This window comes from Chaetodon auriga, chromosome 16, assembly GCF_051107435.1.
Source record: "Chaetodon auriga isolate fChaAug3 chromosome 16, fChaAug3.hap1, whole genome shotgun sequence".
NCBI lineage: Eukaryota > Metazoa > Chordata > Actinopteri > Chaetodontiformes > Chaetodontidae > Chaetodon > Chaetodon auriga.
Genome location: NC_135089.1, coordinates 8,489,766 through 8,506,654, shown reverse-complemented (window position 1 = coordinate 8,506,654; position 16,889 = coordinate 8,489,766). Strand labels below are relative to the sequence as shown.

General features: G+C 41.2%; 3 protein-coding genes across 10 annotated transcripts in view; 2 read left to right on the top strand and 1 right to left on the bottom strand.

Annotated features, from left to right (window-relative positions):
* The window catches only part of dnm2a (dynamin 2a), a 29,287-nt gene extending 22,898 nt beyond the window's left edge, over positions 1-6,389 (top strand). For 7 of the 8 annotated variants that reach the window (XM_076752167.1, XM_076752165.1, XM_076752160.1 and 4 more), the window contains 4 exons: positions 151-315; positions 1,072-1,295; positions 1,463-1,726; positions 2,034-4,576. In XM_076752167.1, coding sequence (XP_076608282.1) covers positions 151-315; positions 1,072-1,295; positions 1,463-1,726; positions 2,034-2,106 — 726 coding nt within the window. In that variant the 3' untranslated portion in view covers positions 2,107-4,576. Of the gene's footprint in view, positions 1-150; positions 316-1,071; positions 1,296-1,462; positions 1,727-2,033; positions 4,577-5,322 lie in introns of those variants that run through there. The other variant, XM_076752162.1, reaches the window with a different exon arrangement.
* Positions 6,390-6,751: 362 nt separating this feature from the next.
* Positions 6,752-9,403, bottom strand: LOC143333848 (transmembrane emp24 domain-containing protein 1-like). The gene is made up of 5 exons (XM_076752213.1): positions 9,290-9,403; positions 9,014-9,223; positions 7,620-7,717; positions 7,074-7,260; positions 6,752-6,970 (listed from the first exon to the last, which is right to left on the bottom strand). Exons 1-5 carry the CDS (start codon positions 9,401-9,403, stop codon positions 6,752-6,754), a joined length of 828 nt encoding a protein of 275 aa, XP_076608328.1.
* Positions 9,404-12,728: 3,325 nt separating this feature from the next.
* tnfsf14 (TNF superfamily member 14) lies at positions 12,729-15,388 on the top strand. The gene is made up of 4 exons (XM_076753326.1): positions 12,729-12,949; positions 14,252-14,285; positions 14,370-14,444; positions 14,655-15,388. Exons 1-4 carry the CDS (start codon positions 12,755-12,757, stop codon positions 15,041-15,043), a joined length of 693 nt encoding a protein of 230 aa, XP_076609441.1. The 5' UTR covers positions 12,729-12,754; the 3' UTR covers positions 15,044-15,388.
* Positions 15,389-16,889: the final 1,501 nt, after the last annotated feature.

Here is a 16,889-nt window from a genome sequence, read left to right as displayed (position 1 = left end):
GGGTGGGTGGGTGGGTGGTGCTTTCTGTTTCTACAAAAGTCATAAATTTGTGTCATCATAGCTACTTCTACAGAGAGCAGCTATGAAGATGTGTTTATGATATAAGTGTACGTCATCTTTTTGTGCGTGTGTGTTTGTTGCTGTTGTTAGACGGAGAATGAAGAGGCGGCCCCTGCAGACACGTTCTCCATGGACCCTCAGTTGGAGCGGCAGGTGGAAACCATCCGCAACCTGGTGGATTCGTACATCGGCATCATCAACAAATCCATCAGAGACCTCATGCCCAAGACCATCATGCATCTCATGATCAACAATGTGAGTCCACCAGTCTTAAGCAGCAGACACAGGCAGACAGAGTGCCTGCAGGTTCGGAAACTGACTTAAAATGAACAGACAGTCTGAGTCTACTGCCTCAGCACTGTGCACTGTATCTCACTTGTAGAGAATTTACAGAAAAAGAAGGTGCGTGTGCTTTGCCACAATAGTCAAATGTAATTGTAATCAGTAATTCTGCATTTTTTTTAAGTGTTTGCACCTGATAAACCTGTGATCTGAGCTGAGATCAAATAAACTGCTCTTTAATGAGGTTTAAATATCTTTGCACTGCAGAGCTCTGCAGAATGGTGTTCAGTTTTCTTGTTCATTTTAGTAGCGACAGTGGTCATGTATTTCATGTTAGTACGAGGTCATAAACTTGAAGACACTCATTAACAAAATTTATGATGCATGCTCACTGTGACTTGTTTCGCTGTTCCTTTTTATTAGGTTTTATTATTCTAGTGAGCTCACTTGATGGCTTCCAGCAAGCCAGCAGCTACACACACACACACAAAACCAACACTTACACCACTGTACAGCTCCTTTACAAAGATTTTATTTTCTTTAAGGATCAAATAATTAATCGACAATAGTTTTGTGGTTGAATAGTCGCCTCCTTTCCTAACTTAGTCTTTTGCTCCTTGAGCCTTCTAATCATTTCACTGCTGCCTACTGCTGCACCAGGTCTAAACATTGTTAATCGCTGAAATTTGCCATCAAAGCTGTGTTTTAATAATCTTAACTTCCATTCAGGCAAAGGATTTCATCCACTCTGAGCTGCTGGCCTACCTCTACTCATCTGGGGACCAGAACAGCCTTATGGAGGAGTCGGCTGACCAGGCCCAGCGGAGAGACGAAATGTTGCGCATGTATCACGCGCTCAAGGAGGCGCTGCACATTATTGGTGACATCAGCGCCAATACCATCTCCACCCCGGTACCACCACCCGTAAATAGCAACTGGATCCCAGACGTCAGGTGATCAGGGATAACTAACATTTGGTTGTATCAGCTGCAACGTATGGTATTGAATGAAATACTAGATACACATAATAGTCATTGCTTCAAACAGCTCAGTTTAACTAAGTTAACTTCAGGTGTTGTTATTAGAATGCCAGTTAAATTTGATCATATCCTCCTCTCAGCCCGACCCCTCAGCGCAGGCCGCCTCCTGCAGCAGCCCCGCCCCCCAGCCGTCCACCGGCTGTTCGGGGCACAACACCAGGACCACCCATGAACCCTACCCCTGCCTTTGGAGCTCCACTCAACCCATCCCCCGCCTTTGGTGCACCACCAATCCCCTCTCGCCCCGGCCCACCCATCAACGCCTACAACAGCAACCTGGATCCCTTCAGTGCAGCCCCTCTGGTCCCCTCCCGGCCAGCCCGTGTCCCACCCGGTGTACCCAGGTACAACTTTCTGTAATGATGTGATGACCTTTACCGTGTGTGTCTATTATGCACATTTTTTTTTTGCACTTTAATTATAATGTTTTGCCACTAACATTTCATCATCCTCTGTTTTCAAGAGTCACAGGAGTCCTTTGTCATTTTTCACCAGTCATCCCACCAGTTTAACATTTTTTCTTGGCATTCATTCTCCTCTCACTCTTATTTTTTTCTCTCTCTCACGCTCCCTCTGTCTCTCTGTCGGGTTGTTTTGGTTTCTCCACTGTCCCACATTTCACTCCTTCTCTATTTTCTCTCCTCATTGCAGCCGAAGACCCCCAGGCGCTCCTTCTCACCGACCCACCATTATCCGCCCTGCTGAGCCCTCCCTGCTAGACTAGACCTGTGGCCAAGCCCACCTAAGTGTGTGTGTTCGTGTGTGGGTGTGTGTATCTGCACACTAAGGGCCAGGGGCGGGGGCTCGAGGGGAGGGGCCGACTGATAGTGGTGCATAATGTGCATCATCCAGCCGTATTAATATGTCTCTTCAAGCAATGTAATAAGCTGCTAATACCGTCTTCATCAGTGCACATGAGCGAGAGAAAGCCCTTAACCACTTGAATATTACATTCGACTGCTGTGGCAATTGTGTAATATGAAATAAAACCAAGCTGATCTGTAGGATTCATTTAAGTTTTATCAGCACGAGATGATGTATCAAATTCAGTTCAGGAGCTTTTTTTTATTGTAATAACTGGTGTTTTTCCTCTGACAAGGTTCCCAGCAGAAGCTCATTTAATAACTTATTAACTGTTACAGGCTGGCTTTCCTCTCCCCCCCCCCCCCTCCTTTTTAGATTGGCCCAGACCCCCTCTCGATCTGTAATATACACACTTAACCTGTTGTTAATGTTTTACTGGGTTATCATTTTCTAACTGATTTCATACTGAAAAACAATAGCTTATTATCACTGTCGTTACTTTGGTGATGTCGATTACTTTTTTTTTCCTTGTGTTATTTTATTTGAGTGACTTTGTCCTTTTTAATGAACGTCATAAATGTAGCTTTAAAAATGAAATCCTAATCGCAGAAAAAAAAACAAAAAAACAAAGCATAAAAAGACACGGGGCAGGGTTGCATGAGACTGAGAGAGTAGCTTCAGCGCCCCCCTTCCCTCTGTGAATGGTCCTTCCACGATAAAAAGATGTCAGACAGATTGACCGTTATAATCCGAGCACTTCTAGCCATCTAGCCTTACAACAAGCCACTCATAGCGCGGATGTTGTAGCCCGTTACCAGAACACTATGCACAAAAACCGGGGAGAGGAAGAGAGACCGACTGAAGGCTGTCTGCCTTTGTCGGATGCTTTCTCTCCACCAAGTTGTTAAAGCCTTGAATTTGAATCCCTTTCGTCTCAGTTGAACCCCAATAAGACTGTCAGCCTTCGGGTAGACTTTGTTCATTCTGGATTCATGTAAAGCAGAGCACACAGTACAGTTTCCGCTCAGAGAGGATAAAACTCGGCGAAGCAGTGGGGTGTATAGACGAGGGTGTATCTGTGATTTAGAGTATGAAGTTGGTATTAAGCATTTAGGAGTTGGCAAATCTCTTTCTGGGTTTAGTTGTCAGGACATTTATTATTGCTATCAGCTCTGCCTCCATGCATGAAAAATATTGTATATAGCTGGCCTATACTGGGAGTTAGCACTTATATCTCATTTAATCGCAGGGTTGATGACAAAAACATGCTATTGATTATAATCAAAGCCCAACGTGTTAAAATGCAACTCGAGTTGTCATATTAAAGGAAGCACTAACACGGTCATTTCCTAGATTAGCCTTGCATATAGGGAAAAAGAGATTGGTCATCTCCTGATGCATTATTTATAACCTGGGCATTTGTCCTTTCATTTGATGTTTTTGGGTGCAGTTGTATCAGCTCTGTACAACTCTGCTCCCCTGCTTCTCCTGGACTGTGATCTGGGGTTCTGCTGCAGGGATTAGCTGTGTGCTGGGAGGGCACTTGGGGCTGGACATTGTCGACACATCTGTGATTATTTGATTATGAATATCTTTTGATTGCTCTTTGGTATTTGACCATTTAAAACCAACTTTTCTTGAACATGTTTAGGGGAAAACTGGTCAAGCGGGGAGTGACACTGGGCAGCCAGGATGTTTTCTGTTTTTGGTTTGATCAGTAGTGGTGGTGAGCAGGTGGTGGGAATTGTGGTGTATCAAAGCACGCTCTGTCTAGAGAAGCTGTCTGGACTATCCTCTGTTCTCAGAACAGAGGATAGAAGCTTGATTAGCCAACCTGGCAAGACAAAGAAACTGTAAAGAATTCAGAACCGTTCCAAACCACAGACTCTAGAGACAGTGTGCTTTTTCTTCCCCCTGTAATTCTCCACAGGTCTGGCTTTCAGTGACAGTGCCAGAAGGAGTAAAATAACTTTATGAAACAGCCCTGAGTCTTCAGCTTGAAGACACTTTATGTTAGATCACCCACAGACCCCTGGTACGCAAAAGATAAAACTTCTTATTGGCCAAAGTTTTTTGAAATTCCCTCGTGCCTGTCACCTCAGCCTGCCCTCGAGGAGCCCAGACTGTTAAAGCCCTGTAATACATTAGACTGTGGCAATACTGCCTTTCTGCCTAATAGACGTACCCTGCATCCTTCCTCTTTCCCTCCCCTTTCTGAATCTGGTGGAAGGGGTTGGAAACCAACCTGTGAAAATCTCTTTTCTTTTTGTTTGCAAACCCTTGTCAAGTGCCTCTGTAGCAATTCATTGATTTGAATAAACAACATGAGCTGATTTAGAATGGAGAGTTAATAAAGAGGTGTTGTGTACAATAAAGGGACTGGCTCTGGTGGTTGGTGTCTCCTTGTGTCCTGTGTGATCCACTTTCTCTTCTCTCTCAGATAACGTAGCGCCCCTCCTGGTTCTCCTCTCTTCACTAGACTCCCTTTTTACATCTCAGCCAATACTGACTGACATAAGGCCACAGGTGTTCCTATGGCAGCCCTCCACTGGCAGGCTGCCTGCTTTGGTCACTGAACTTTACTCAAAGCGCTTGCATTTCATTAAATGTAAAGTGATGAACAAATCATTGCATTGTCAGAGTAATAGCCTTTTGTTGTTGTGTATGAATTGATTAAACATGTAAGCTGCCTTCTAGGTTTTGATGTTTCGACTTACAGCGTTGAATCACAGATTTAATGTGTTTTGATCAAGAAGAAGAGATCCTTCAATGTCAAAGTGATCCAGCGCTGTAAGAATAAAACCTAACCCTTTGGGTGGTGGGGATGTTTTTGTAGTCGTGATATATAACACTTACCCTGAATGTATAGAAATCCCCTGATCCCATTTTCTATGCAGCTTTCAAAACAGTTGTGTGCTCTGAGCTGTAACATTAATTAATGAATTAATCCAGGTTTATGTGTCAAATCATATCCTCTAATGAGAGTGGAGGATGATCTCTTAAAGCCCTCTCACAAGCACAGGTTACTTCATTACTAATGCTCTTGCTGTTCCAGTAGCTGGATCTTGTAGAATCCCCTGTCAGAGTGCATGTCACCACGTTAAGAGATTAATGTTGGCTGATTCTTCCTGAACAGGCGCCCGCCTCCCCGTCGAAACCAGTGGTGACCTTGACCAGCCTGAGGTGGACATGAAACGACTTCAATCCATGACAACAGCAGGACTACAGAACAATTATATATCTTTAAAAAAAAAAGAGAGAAAAGCTCCAACAATACTGTTACGGGCCTACATACAAGCAAAACATACAAACTGTTATTATTAGTAATTGAGACATCAAGCTAAAGTTGTTTTCTTAATATTAAATGTTTCTGAACGCAGCACATTTTGATATTTCCACAGATGGTCAGAACCAAGTTGTGTAAAATCTAACGTGAGACATAAATTGAATGCAGATATTTTCTGTCGCCTACAATCTCCCAGAAGACTGTCAAGTATTTATGTGAACAAAACAATAATTTGAGCGACAGTATAATTGAACTCTATGGAATGAATTACCACATATAGTGCCATCATAAAGACAATTCAGCATGAGAATGTTTATTATGATTATTATTATTATTATTATTATTATTATTATTGTAGCATGTCTGCACAGTGATGACAAAGAAAAATGCCTTTCAAGCGGTGGAGCGTGACCACGGAATATGATCTACAACAGAAAATGTTAATGAGGGCTCAGGAAGCTGAGCCGTGGCAGAAAATTTCAACACAGTGTGAGAAAACATTGTGGTAGCGGTTGAAATGCACAATAGGTTTTGCCTGCTGTATGTTTTTGTAAGTGAAATTGCATGAAACAAATGACTGCAATGAGTCCATCTAATGGCAAAAAAAGTGAATGTTTCAGCCAAAAGACTTCACAGTTTTGTGCCTATTTAACCTCCAGAAGGAGAAACTGATCATGGAGATAACTTTAAAGACTGCGTGAATACATGTCGTTTTATCCCAATAAAGACTCAAGATGTGGGGTTCTTTGTATACTAAGCTTGAGGCTTAGTTTAAAAAAAATGTTTTTTTAGAGTACATTCTCAGGAGGTGAGGTTTCTGATACTTTCTTGGTTTGTGTTGGCTACTGGTTTGATAAAACATAGCTTAGGGTTATAGAAGTTGATGGGACATGTATCTGAAATTCAATAAAACAACATTCCAGTGAGAACAGTTGTGGCTTTTACCTTCCCCAATGACATTATTAAAAAATATCAGTATTTCATGTGTGTGTATTCATGAATACTTAATACACTATGTGTGTGTGTGTGTATTACAGTACTGTAAATGTGATTTCCAGGTGTTATGTGGAGTTCACATTTTCACAAAACATCATAGCCAGCACTTTCGGCTGCAATAAAAAAGGTCCCAGTGCAGTCTTTCCCAAAAGTTTCCCAAAAGTGTGAACTACCCCTTTAAAATCAGCTCACAAGGCACATGGCAGTTAAGGCTTTTGGTTCAAGCATACAGGTCGGTGCTGCACTCTCTGGGCTGGCGTTTCATGGAGCAGTTTGGCTGTGGCTACGAGCGGAACCGCTTGGTGTCGTCAAAGAGCCGTCGCAGTGTGTAAATTTGAGTGACTGCGACGGTGAGCATGACAAGCAGGTTGAGGCAGGACCAGAAGGACACCCTCCACAGGTTGTCCTCCAGAAGGTAGCGGTCCCTCGCCTCAAACGCCCGCAGCACAGTCTGGACCTGGCGGCTCCTCTCCAGATGCCTGTGCACAGAGTCCATCTTGGCCTGGAGGAGGAAGAGGAGAGGAGAGTCAGTGCTGGGATGTGTACACATCAAAAAGAAATGACATCAGATAATTGAAGTGCAGTCTTTGTTGTTCTTCTCTCACCCTGATGTCCTGCAGTGTGTACTCCACCATGCTCTCCGTCACAGTCACGTCTGCCCACTCATCTTGGCCCCCACCTGCGCCGCTCTGACCATTAATGATCACCTCAAAGAACACCATCTTCTCTGACAGTTTACTAAAGCTGTTATCGAAACAGAAACGGTAGTCTCCACCCTCTGTGGCATCCACCCTGCAGGAAACAACAAGATATCAATTTTTGGAAACAGGTGGACTTTGCCTTCAATTTTATCATGGTTGAAACTGCTCACTAGAATGACACAGCAAAATAATAGTTTGATCACTTTTTGCTGCACTGCATTTACAGGACAAAGTAGCTCTTTAAAGGAGGAGGGTAGGAGCTGATCTGAAATCAAGATTTTTTTTTTTTTTTTTGCAGGTTTTCATGTGTTTTGGGGAATTAACTCCTGACTCCTGCCCTGATGCTTGCTTATGATTAACTGATTTCAAGATTTTACATTAGAAGTACTACAGGAACTGAGCATCACATGAAACAGAAGGTGGTTGTTGGAGAGCATTTAGGTGACCCACGTGTGAATGCCATCAGATCTCCTAAAGTCAGAGACCAGCCTGTACCCGCTGGGTGAGATGAGGGTAAAGCCGACATCCAGACCCGACCCAGCCAGCACCTGCAAAAGAAACAAATGGATTGAGGTTAGTTATGCAGGACATACAACCTACAAGTCATTGTTACCCAGAACTCAGTCACATTTCCACTGTTAATCTTCACTGTTTCGCTCTGCAGCTCACAGCTCAAGCTTTAATTGGACTATCTGGGCAATGGCTGTCTGAAATTCAAATTAAACCCTGATAGTACACTGAGCAACAGCTGAGCTCACATTATATTCCATAGTGATAATAATTGGACAGTTTGGCTATCTGTGTAGGGAAATCCTCTATTTCACCACCCACTAATGTCCCCTCTCTCTAGTGAAAGGAGACCTCATTGTCAGACACACTTCAACAGTGCTGAGAGGGATTCAGTGACTTTCTCAAGGTGTTAGGTTTTTTTTTTTTTAATCACATCAGCCTGAGAGGTTTGATTAAAGAATTTCTCATTCTTTGAAAAATACACAAATGACTCACAGTCTGTTAATGTGTGCATGATCTTTGGCTTCAATTATCTCAAAGCGTTGAGTCAGACAGTACAGTTCCACATATGAAGCAGCCTTCAACCTTAAAGGCCACTGTAGGCATAGTTGGGACTGCCTGTTAAGTGAATATTTGAGACGCTACAGGTTTCTGGGAACATTGTGTGCCAACAGCTCCAGTGACAAAAACTCCATGATCAGAAAGCACAGAGTTTGTTACAGGCAGGCAGCCAAGACTGTGACTTTACACTCGCTGCAGCTGCAGGAGGGTGCAAGCAGTAGCATGAAAACTGTGGTGTGATGGAACGAGGTGAAGCAATGCAAAGGTCACGGCCATAAAATCATAACGTCAATAAGAGATAGAGAGAGAATAAGAGGCTTGAGAACAATGTGCTTTTGAATTTGAAGCTTGCTGTGTTTAATGCTACGTTTGAAAACCCTGGTGAAAATATGTATTCGTGTGTGTCATTCATTTGAAATTAATCATGCTAGCTATATATTTTAGATTTATTTGCAATGTCATCATTATATAAAGGCATGGTCATGTTTGTACAGGATGCATGTTAAGTGTTTTTCCAATGTGTTTTAAGAGGCTTTTATTAGGGGTATTACTCTGAGTTTTTCACCCTCTTTGGCCTGTCTCAGGTGTCTTTAGTGGTTTTGTTATCTCTCTGCATGCAAGACCAAAGTCCAAAGCCTGTTCACTTGTTTTTCAGCTAGACATTAACACAAACTTTAATGAAGCTATTCAAAGCAAACACAAGATTACACTGTCATTGTACCAGTCTGACACAGACAGACACGAGAGAAAGGTAGAGAGGAAATTCAATTTACCTGATATTCAACTTCCATGCTGTCGCTCCTTGCAGTGGTTTGGTGAAAACACTCTGTGCTGCCAGCAGGTAATAGAAATGTAAATTCTATGTTTTGGTTTGACCCCAAACCCAAAGTCAAGCTTACAGTCAGACTTAAACATGCCAGCAAACACAGCTCTACAGACACTTTCATCATCCTCTGCTCACAGTTTATAGTCCATGTAGTCCACTTTCACTAACTTGGAGCAACCTTCTCATACGTGTACAATAAAGCAATTCCACTATATATCTGTACTTGCTTACTCTCATACTCTGCCTGACAGTTAAAGGTTCCTTGATCAAAGCTGAACGAGTGGAGCCATCGTCTGTGTCGACCAATAGCGCTCTGCAGTCTGGACTGCAGCCACATGCAAACCTGTGACAAGGTGCACTATGCTTATCATGTATTACCTGATGAAGCCTAATGATACCTGGAGTTTGAAGCCCTGTACAGATACTGAAGGTAAATTTAGATTTAAAAGATAATTATCCCATTTTAGACTCTTTATACAGACTTTTACATTCACTTTTCTACATTATTAATTCCGACTAACAAATGTTGAACTTGTCATGTCCTCTTTGATTCTGTAGGGGGAGCTATGGGTTAAAAGCAGAAAAAAGCAGGCCATACAGCCTGCATGTCATGAATGTGAAGAACCTGATATGGGTAAGTGGAACATAAACAGGGTACAGTAGTACCCTACTACCCTACTGTACACATGCTTAACTGATGCATAAATAATCCATGATTTAATAAATGAATTGATGTAGACTTGATCACAGATTCCTGTTGCTTATGTAGAAATGAAGAAGTCATTATGAGATGCTGTCAATTCATGATTGATCACTCACAGTTACTTCACACAAATCAGGGGTCAATTGTCCTTATAAATGTCTTTTTACAAACACTAGTAGTGGAACGTGCGTTTTATTTTATTTCATTATTATGTTTTTTACTGTTGTTGAAAAAAGTGGAGTGTAACACAGAATGGAAAAGTGCACTAAAACCAAAAACATCAGGTGCCAGTCAGTGAAGTTGGGCAGCATAAGATAGTTTACACTGTAATAAAATACTAACAATACTAGAGACTGTACACAGCAACATGTTTTTATTCTTTAAGTGTGAGATTCATGATATAGTCTTTCATTAGGGTATTGTATGTGTTAGAACCACATTCTCATATTGTACAGGTGCAGATTAGATATAGATCATGCACCTATTAAATTTCATATAAGTAGGTTTCAAAGTCAAATTAGTACAAATGTAAGCATGAACAGCTAAAAATGAACATTTTTGAGTCTAAAATTAAAAAGGTTGACAGAGGTGATTTTCAAAAAGGGCATAATAGATAAGAAATTGTCAAGGAATGAACCCAATGAAACAATCTCGCTGCAAATTTGATCAGGCTTAAACAGACTTATTAGGATTGAGGAGACGGATGCTTCGGAAGTACAATTCTGGCAAAGAGGCTGGAGGTTGTATCACCCTGCTTGGTTGGAAAATATTGAAATAAATTCATAAGAGGGAGACAAGGATTTCATGATGTAGGAAAGGTATTAAATATTTTCCGCAATCAAAAGAAACAACCAGACGCAGCCCCTGTCTCACTTGATGTGCAGGAGGCCTCTGATAGGTTCGAGGCGCCCTATCTTTTCAATGTAATCTCTTATTTTTTGTTGGAAAAGTTGTTTATAATTCAATTATGTTATTGCATTAGCAGTTCTGACTAATTTCCTGGTTTCTGAATCATTTAAGACCGTGTGGGCGTACCCCAAGGATCATCTCTGTCTCTGTGTTACCTTGTTTTATTTTGTTTTACTTGGATATTTCAATACCAACTTTTAAAACTTAACAAATGTGTATGTTATTGACTGAAAAAGACAGAGAAATCCCAACTCCCACTCCCTATGTGGGAGAATTTCATTTACCTGGGTATCAACATTGTCAGTTAGATGAAATAGTAGTGATTGAATCAGTGTTAAAATCTATATGAAGATGAATGTCTTTACCATTCACTCTATTCGTCAGGTTAAATGCATTGAAATTGAATATACAGTGTACACGTTTATATCTATTTCAAAGTATTTCTTCAGCACCATCACAGGGACTGTAAGAGATTAAAATATGTAGCATTTTTAGCACAACATAAATCACTGGAAAGGCCCACATCACTGTCACTGGCTTATATCTGGAACCTCAGAGACTACACTGGAAGCTGGGAAGTTGAATCGAAAGAAGGAAATGCTTACTGTGTGTGTGCGTGCGTGCGTGCGTGCGTGCATGCGTGTGTGTGTAGTCATTTATTACTAATGTTGTGGTGACGTAAATCTTTTCTCATGGTCACATTGTGGGGACTGGTCGACCACATTGGAACAAAATGCAAATCTCTACAATGTAAGTGTTTAGATTTTAGGGTGAAGATTAGGTTATGGTTAGACTAAGGTTAAGTTTAAGTTAAGATTAGACTTAGGTTAGGTTTAAGTTAAGTTTAGGGTGAGGCAAGTAGTGGTTATGTTTATGGTTAAGATAAGTCTCCAAGAAATGAATGTAAGTGTATCTAATATCCCCAGAGGTGACTATGTGTGTGTGTGTGTGTGTGTGTGTGTGTGTGTGTGTGTGTGCGTGTGCGCGTGCATTCATTTGTGTGTGTGTGGACACACACAAAAAATGAATAGTGAGTTGGCTGCTGCAGTTCAACTGACAAATATTGATATCCAGGTTAAAAATATGGCACACTGTATATGACTGGAAAAACTGAATAATAACAATAATAAACCTTATAACAATACAACAATCCTTATTTTCAAGTGATCATACAGTAATGAAAACATAAATATGAATATTACGTTTCATCATTGGATCGTGTTAGCATGTAAATGTAATGGTATGCTTTACAAGACATAACATAACCTTTTAAGGGGTGAAATGGCTCTGTCATTTATATTAATGTCACGTTTATCATTCAGTTTATTTGGACTTGCGTCCTCCTGTTTCTTTTCTGGTCCCACAATATTAAAATACGTCATATAAATCTGGAAGTTGGACCTTTTCATGTCAACTAAAGGTATGCTACTTGCTTATCTAATAAATGTCAGAGGAGTCCATGTGAGAAACAGTATGAACAAAGGCCATGCACATTGCTACAACAAATCCAGGGATCACTTTTATGGATAACAAATGATAAATGGTTGAGATTTGGATAAAAAGCTCTACTTGGGTCAAGAAATGCTTCTGTCAGACTATAAGCCACACAGACAGTGTATGCAAGAGAGGAAGTGTGAATGGAGATATTTCAACATTGCTATACCAGTGAAGTGGGAGGGTGTGAAGGGGAGATTAAAATGCACTGTGCTTGGTCTCCGGCTCAGTGATGTCGTCTTCTACCTTCAGGCTTCAGGCTCTGCAGCTGCACTGAAAACATTCACGTGAATGACACTTTCATTTTGATGTTTACAGTTACTGAACGCAGACAGGTGCATCTCTGAAACCCTTGTAATATGCACTGTGACACGTCTTAAGATTTCTGTCTCAGTCTGTTCTTTGACTGACTACTCGTGAGCCATCTCCACTCCAACCAACCACGAGTGAGCCCACCCATTCTGCACATCTCACACGTCTCTGTCTCTTGTCTCGGTGACACTGAGGCAATAACCTCTGACAACTTCTGGTGGATAGTACCACACTGAATCTTTCTTCAGTTACAGAGAGAGCACTGTAGGTATGGCCGAAGGTGGATATCCCCCTGTGTATACGGTGGACAGCGGTACACCTTGGCCTCCGGTGCCGCCCAGGCTGAGCAAGGTGCGACGGCGTGCCGGGGCAGCTCAGACCCTGCTCTTCCTGCTGGTGAGCGTGGCATTGTGCGGCATGGCCATAGAAGCCTGCTTCATCTACCGTCTCTACCAACATGAATCTGTGAGTATCAACCCCATCTCTGAGTCTGCAACTACCTACAATACCTTTCACAATTTCTTGTCAAGAGAGAGTCACTGCACTTCTTTTTTCTTTCCTTAAATTTCCTTTTGAACCACGCTGAATCTCACTTTCGTCATGCGTGCTCGCTCAGTTTTAACACTTTTCCTCTCTCACTTTCAGGTTACTCTAGCTTGTTTTCTGTCAATCTCAACCCAAAGTTCTCGTGTTGTGTTTTTGTCCATAAGACCAGTTAATTTTCATTTTAACTTTTTCATTCATAATGGGATTTATTTTGGTTTTCTCAGCAGCATCTTGATTTTCTTTAAACAAATGAGTCATACATATTTATACTTTTATGTTTATGTTTTTATGTGCAAGTGTTTGTACTATGGAGGTACATCATGAAAACAGCACGCTTCATGAGCTGATTTTGAGAAAGTGACATAAGAACTAGAAAATTTCAACATTGTGAGTTTTATTAAATAAATATACATTGCATTTCACAGAGTCTCATGCAACATTTGGGTTTCTGCCTGCTTTGCCGTCATACAGTGAAACCAAGGCATCAGACTCTCACAGTAGAAACAAGGCCGACATTTACTCCAATTGGTCAAAGGATTTTTTTTTCTCTCCAAAAACTGCTGACAGTAAAATTATTTAATTTTTATGGGGAAGAGAGTGGAGTAGAGATGGAGAAGTACATTAAAGTCCGGCCCATTTACGGGGAACTATGTTGACGTTCCCGGGGGCCAGGGGCACGCAGAGTTGGTGTTCCGTGATGGTGGATGGTCACTTTTTTCCTCTGCATCAATGTGACTCAGTTTCCTGTCAGCATCTGATGCTTTGTGTGAGGGCAGCAGTCACGGGTTTTTTTTTTTTTTTTTTTTTGGGGGGGGGGGGGGGGGGGGGGCATGGCTTCTTGATATGACACTGTTTGGCAAACAAGAGTACAGACAAAACAAGGGACAGTGTAGAAAAGGAAGTGGTCTATTTCCTGTTGCATGATCGTGATCTACCTTTTGATCATTACCAGAAAGCCTTACTTGTTCTGCAGAAAGATATAACATCACGGAAACAAAGGAACAAACAAAAAAGTGTTCTGATTTTCTGATGTGGAGAATTTCGTAAAGATTTACTTCATGTAACAAGATTGTAGTTTTTTACATCTTATTCTCACAACTTGGTCGCATATCCACCAATGGTGACTGCATCTGTTGCACATCTGTTGTTGCACACGTGCACTCTCACCAACACAAATATACAAATACAACTGAAAGGTAAATCATTTTATTTCCATTGCAGGGCAACTCAGCATCATCCTCTAAGGTCATTGCAGGTATGTCAGCACTTTTTACACCATTCATGAATATCTTCAATTACTTAATCCACATCAGAGACTTTATATCTGGTCCTCACACAGGTGAAGATGACAATCCTCCAACAACCAGGCCCAGTGTCATCATTCTTCCTTCCAAACCAGTTGCACATCTGACAGGTGAGAGTAGTGTTGATGTCCCTTAATTACCAAGGCAGAACATAAATTACATACATAGCCATGTCTATTGTTAGTAAAAGTGTGTGGTGGGTAATCATGTGGTTTGAGCAAAATGCTTCTTTGTAGTACATTCCTCTTTGTAAACCCTGTGCTAAAATAAAATAATTTACAATTGAAATAATTGGACTTCACATTGTTGCTCTTTTTCAGATGGACAAAATGTCGTTCATGAAAAACACATCATGGCGTGGAGCATGGACGCAGACCCTCTCCTCTATGAGATGGACTACAAAAATGGAAGTCTTTTAATCCAGAAGGAAGGTTTTTACTATGTCTATTCCAAGGTTTCCTTCTCGGACACCGACGTATTTTACCACTCTGTTGAACTGAAAACTAAACTGTACGTGGGGAAAAGTATTCCCCTTCTGATGTCCAGAAAATACTCCGATAAAATATCAAACAAAATGCGATCCAACAGCTATCTGGGTGGAGTGTTTCACCTCCACAAAGATGATGCCCTTTTTGTGAAAGTGAGCAATAGCTCAAAAGTTAGGCGATACAAATCCTTTGAGAACATTTTTGGCGCATATATGATATAAATATCACATTGATATTTCACTGTGAAACTGAAAGTTTCGGATAAGAGTCAATAAAAGCGGATGCAAAATGTTAGAGAATCTTTTCGGGGATTAATGATTCTCTTTGTACAGCAAAAGGTCAGGACTGTGGTGACAAAACTCCTTTTCACATCAGGGACTTTTTATATTCTTACATGCACTTACTTTCAACTTAATCTTCTGAATGTTACAAAATGTTTCGTCACAACCTTAAAAAACAGACTTTAAACATATATGTCATGTTAATGCTAAAATTAAAAGCACGCAAACTATAACCTTACATATTTCTTTTTATTCTTGCTGTGACACACACTGCATGCACACTATTTATTTGTTCCTCCCATGGTAGAATGAATGATAGAACTGCTTTACTTCTACTGTATTTATGCAATGTAAATAAACAATGAAATCAAGAGATATTGATTTAAAGTCTTGTGTGTTGGTTTTCTCTGGCCTTTCCCACAGGCCGTCTTGCAGCTGAAGTGAGCAGCTGTGTTCACTTCCTGGTGAGGCTGCTCTGGAGCCTTTGCAGAGTGGTCTCAGCAGCAGCAAATGTGTCACCCGCTCAATCCAACCACACGACACATAGTGTAGACGGGTTTTTTTTTAATACCACAGCGGCCCAGAACTTTTAAGAGCTGACATGACAACCACCTTTAACTACAGTCTATTTTTGCTGTAATACTAGTTTTACAGTACAGCTGTGTAACTTGTATGACAATTTGTGTATTCTACGTTTTCAAATCAGCTGACTTGTTTTCTATATGTAATGTTACACAAGGTCATCTATATTTCGTCACCATGGTGACAAGTATGCATGTGCAAACCGAAATTCAGCCTCATCACGCTATGAAGTCTTTTTTTATTCCTCCTTTGTATCTCTCATGTAGTCATTCTTACGCTTTCCCTTCAGCTCTGTCTGTTCGAAGAAGCCGCTCTTGAAAACACCCACAGAGTTGTATATTAGTAAACTACGGAGGAAGTGGTAGTGGGGGCCGCTGGGAGGGAGGGGGTGTCAGCAGATTGCCTGACTCACTTTCCAACCCCAGATCTGGAGAGCAAGACTGTACCGTAGCAGGTCCTTGTGTGCATGTGTGTGAGTGAAGGTGGGTGTGTAGGTTAAGTGAAACTCAAATTCATTTTCCCTCAAGCATGCTTTCATGAGTTTTGTTCAAAACGGTTTAACACCCTGAACTGAAACTAATAACACTTCAGAGTTTGGCTATATATAGTCTCGATGGATAAGTAAACATACTGTCAGTCAAGTCATTGGTGACCATGGCTCAGGCGATTATACAGTCTCCTTGTAATTTCATGAATGTGTCTCAATGCATGTGTGAGTCACTATCTTCCAGCGCTGGCTGACCTGTGAGGTGTGAGAGACAATAGTAGCGAAGGAGGGGGAGCTGTAACATCTGTGTGGTTGGGATTCATGATGCTGGTTTTTCTCTCACAATTTTACTTTTTGTCTAGACATGACTTTTACAGAGAATCTGAGTGGGATGAGAGTACTCTATCACTGGCTGCAATCTCAAATTAATTATTCACACTTACATGAAACCAACAGCTTCCGTTGCAAAAGCCGGCCTGTGTCGTCAGATACCGATGTGTCAAGATACTGTCAGCAATGTCGGCATGAAGAACAATGAAGACATGTTTGATGCCCGGAGGGACATTTTGGTGTTCGCTATACACAGCACATAGTCCACAGCTAAATGCTGTCCCCTTGTGTTGGTCCTTAAATGAGGTAGAGTAGCAGTTTCCTGAAAATATCCAGGAAATTCATATCTTAAGCTTGCACATATTTGACAGTGGTTTTTAATCAAGG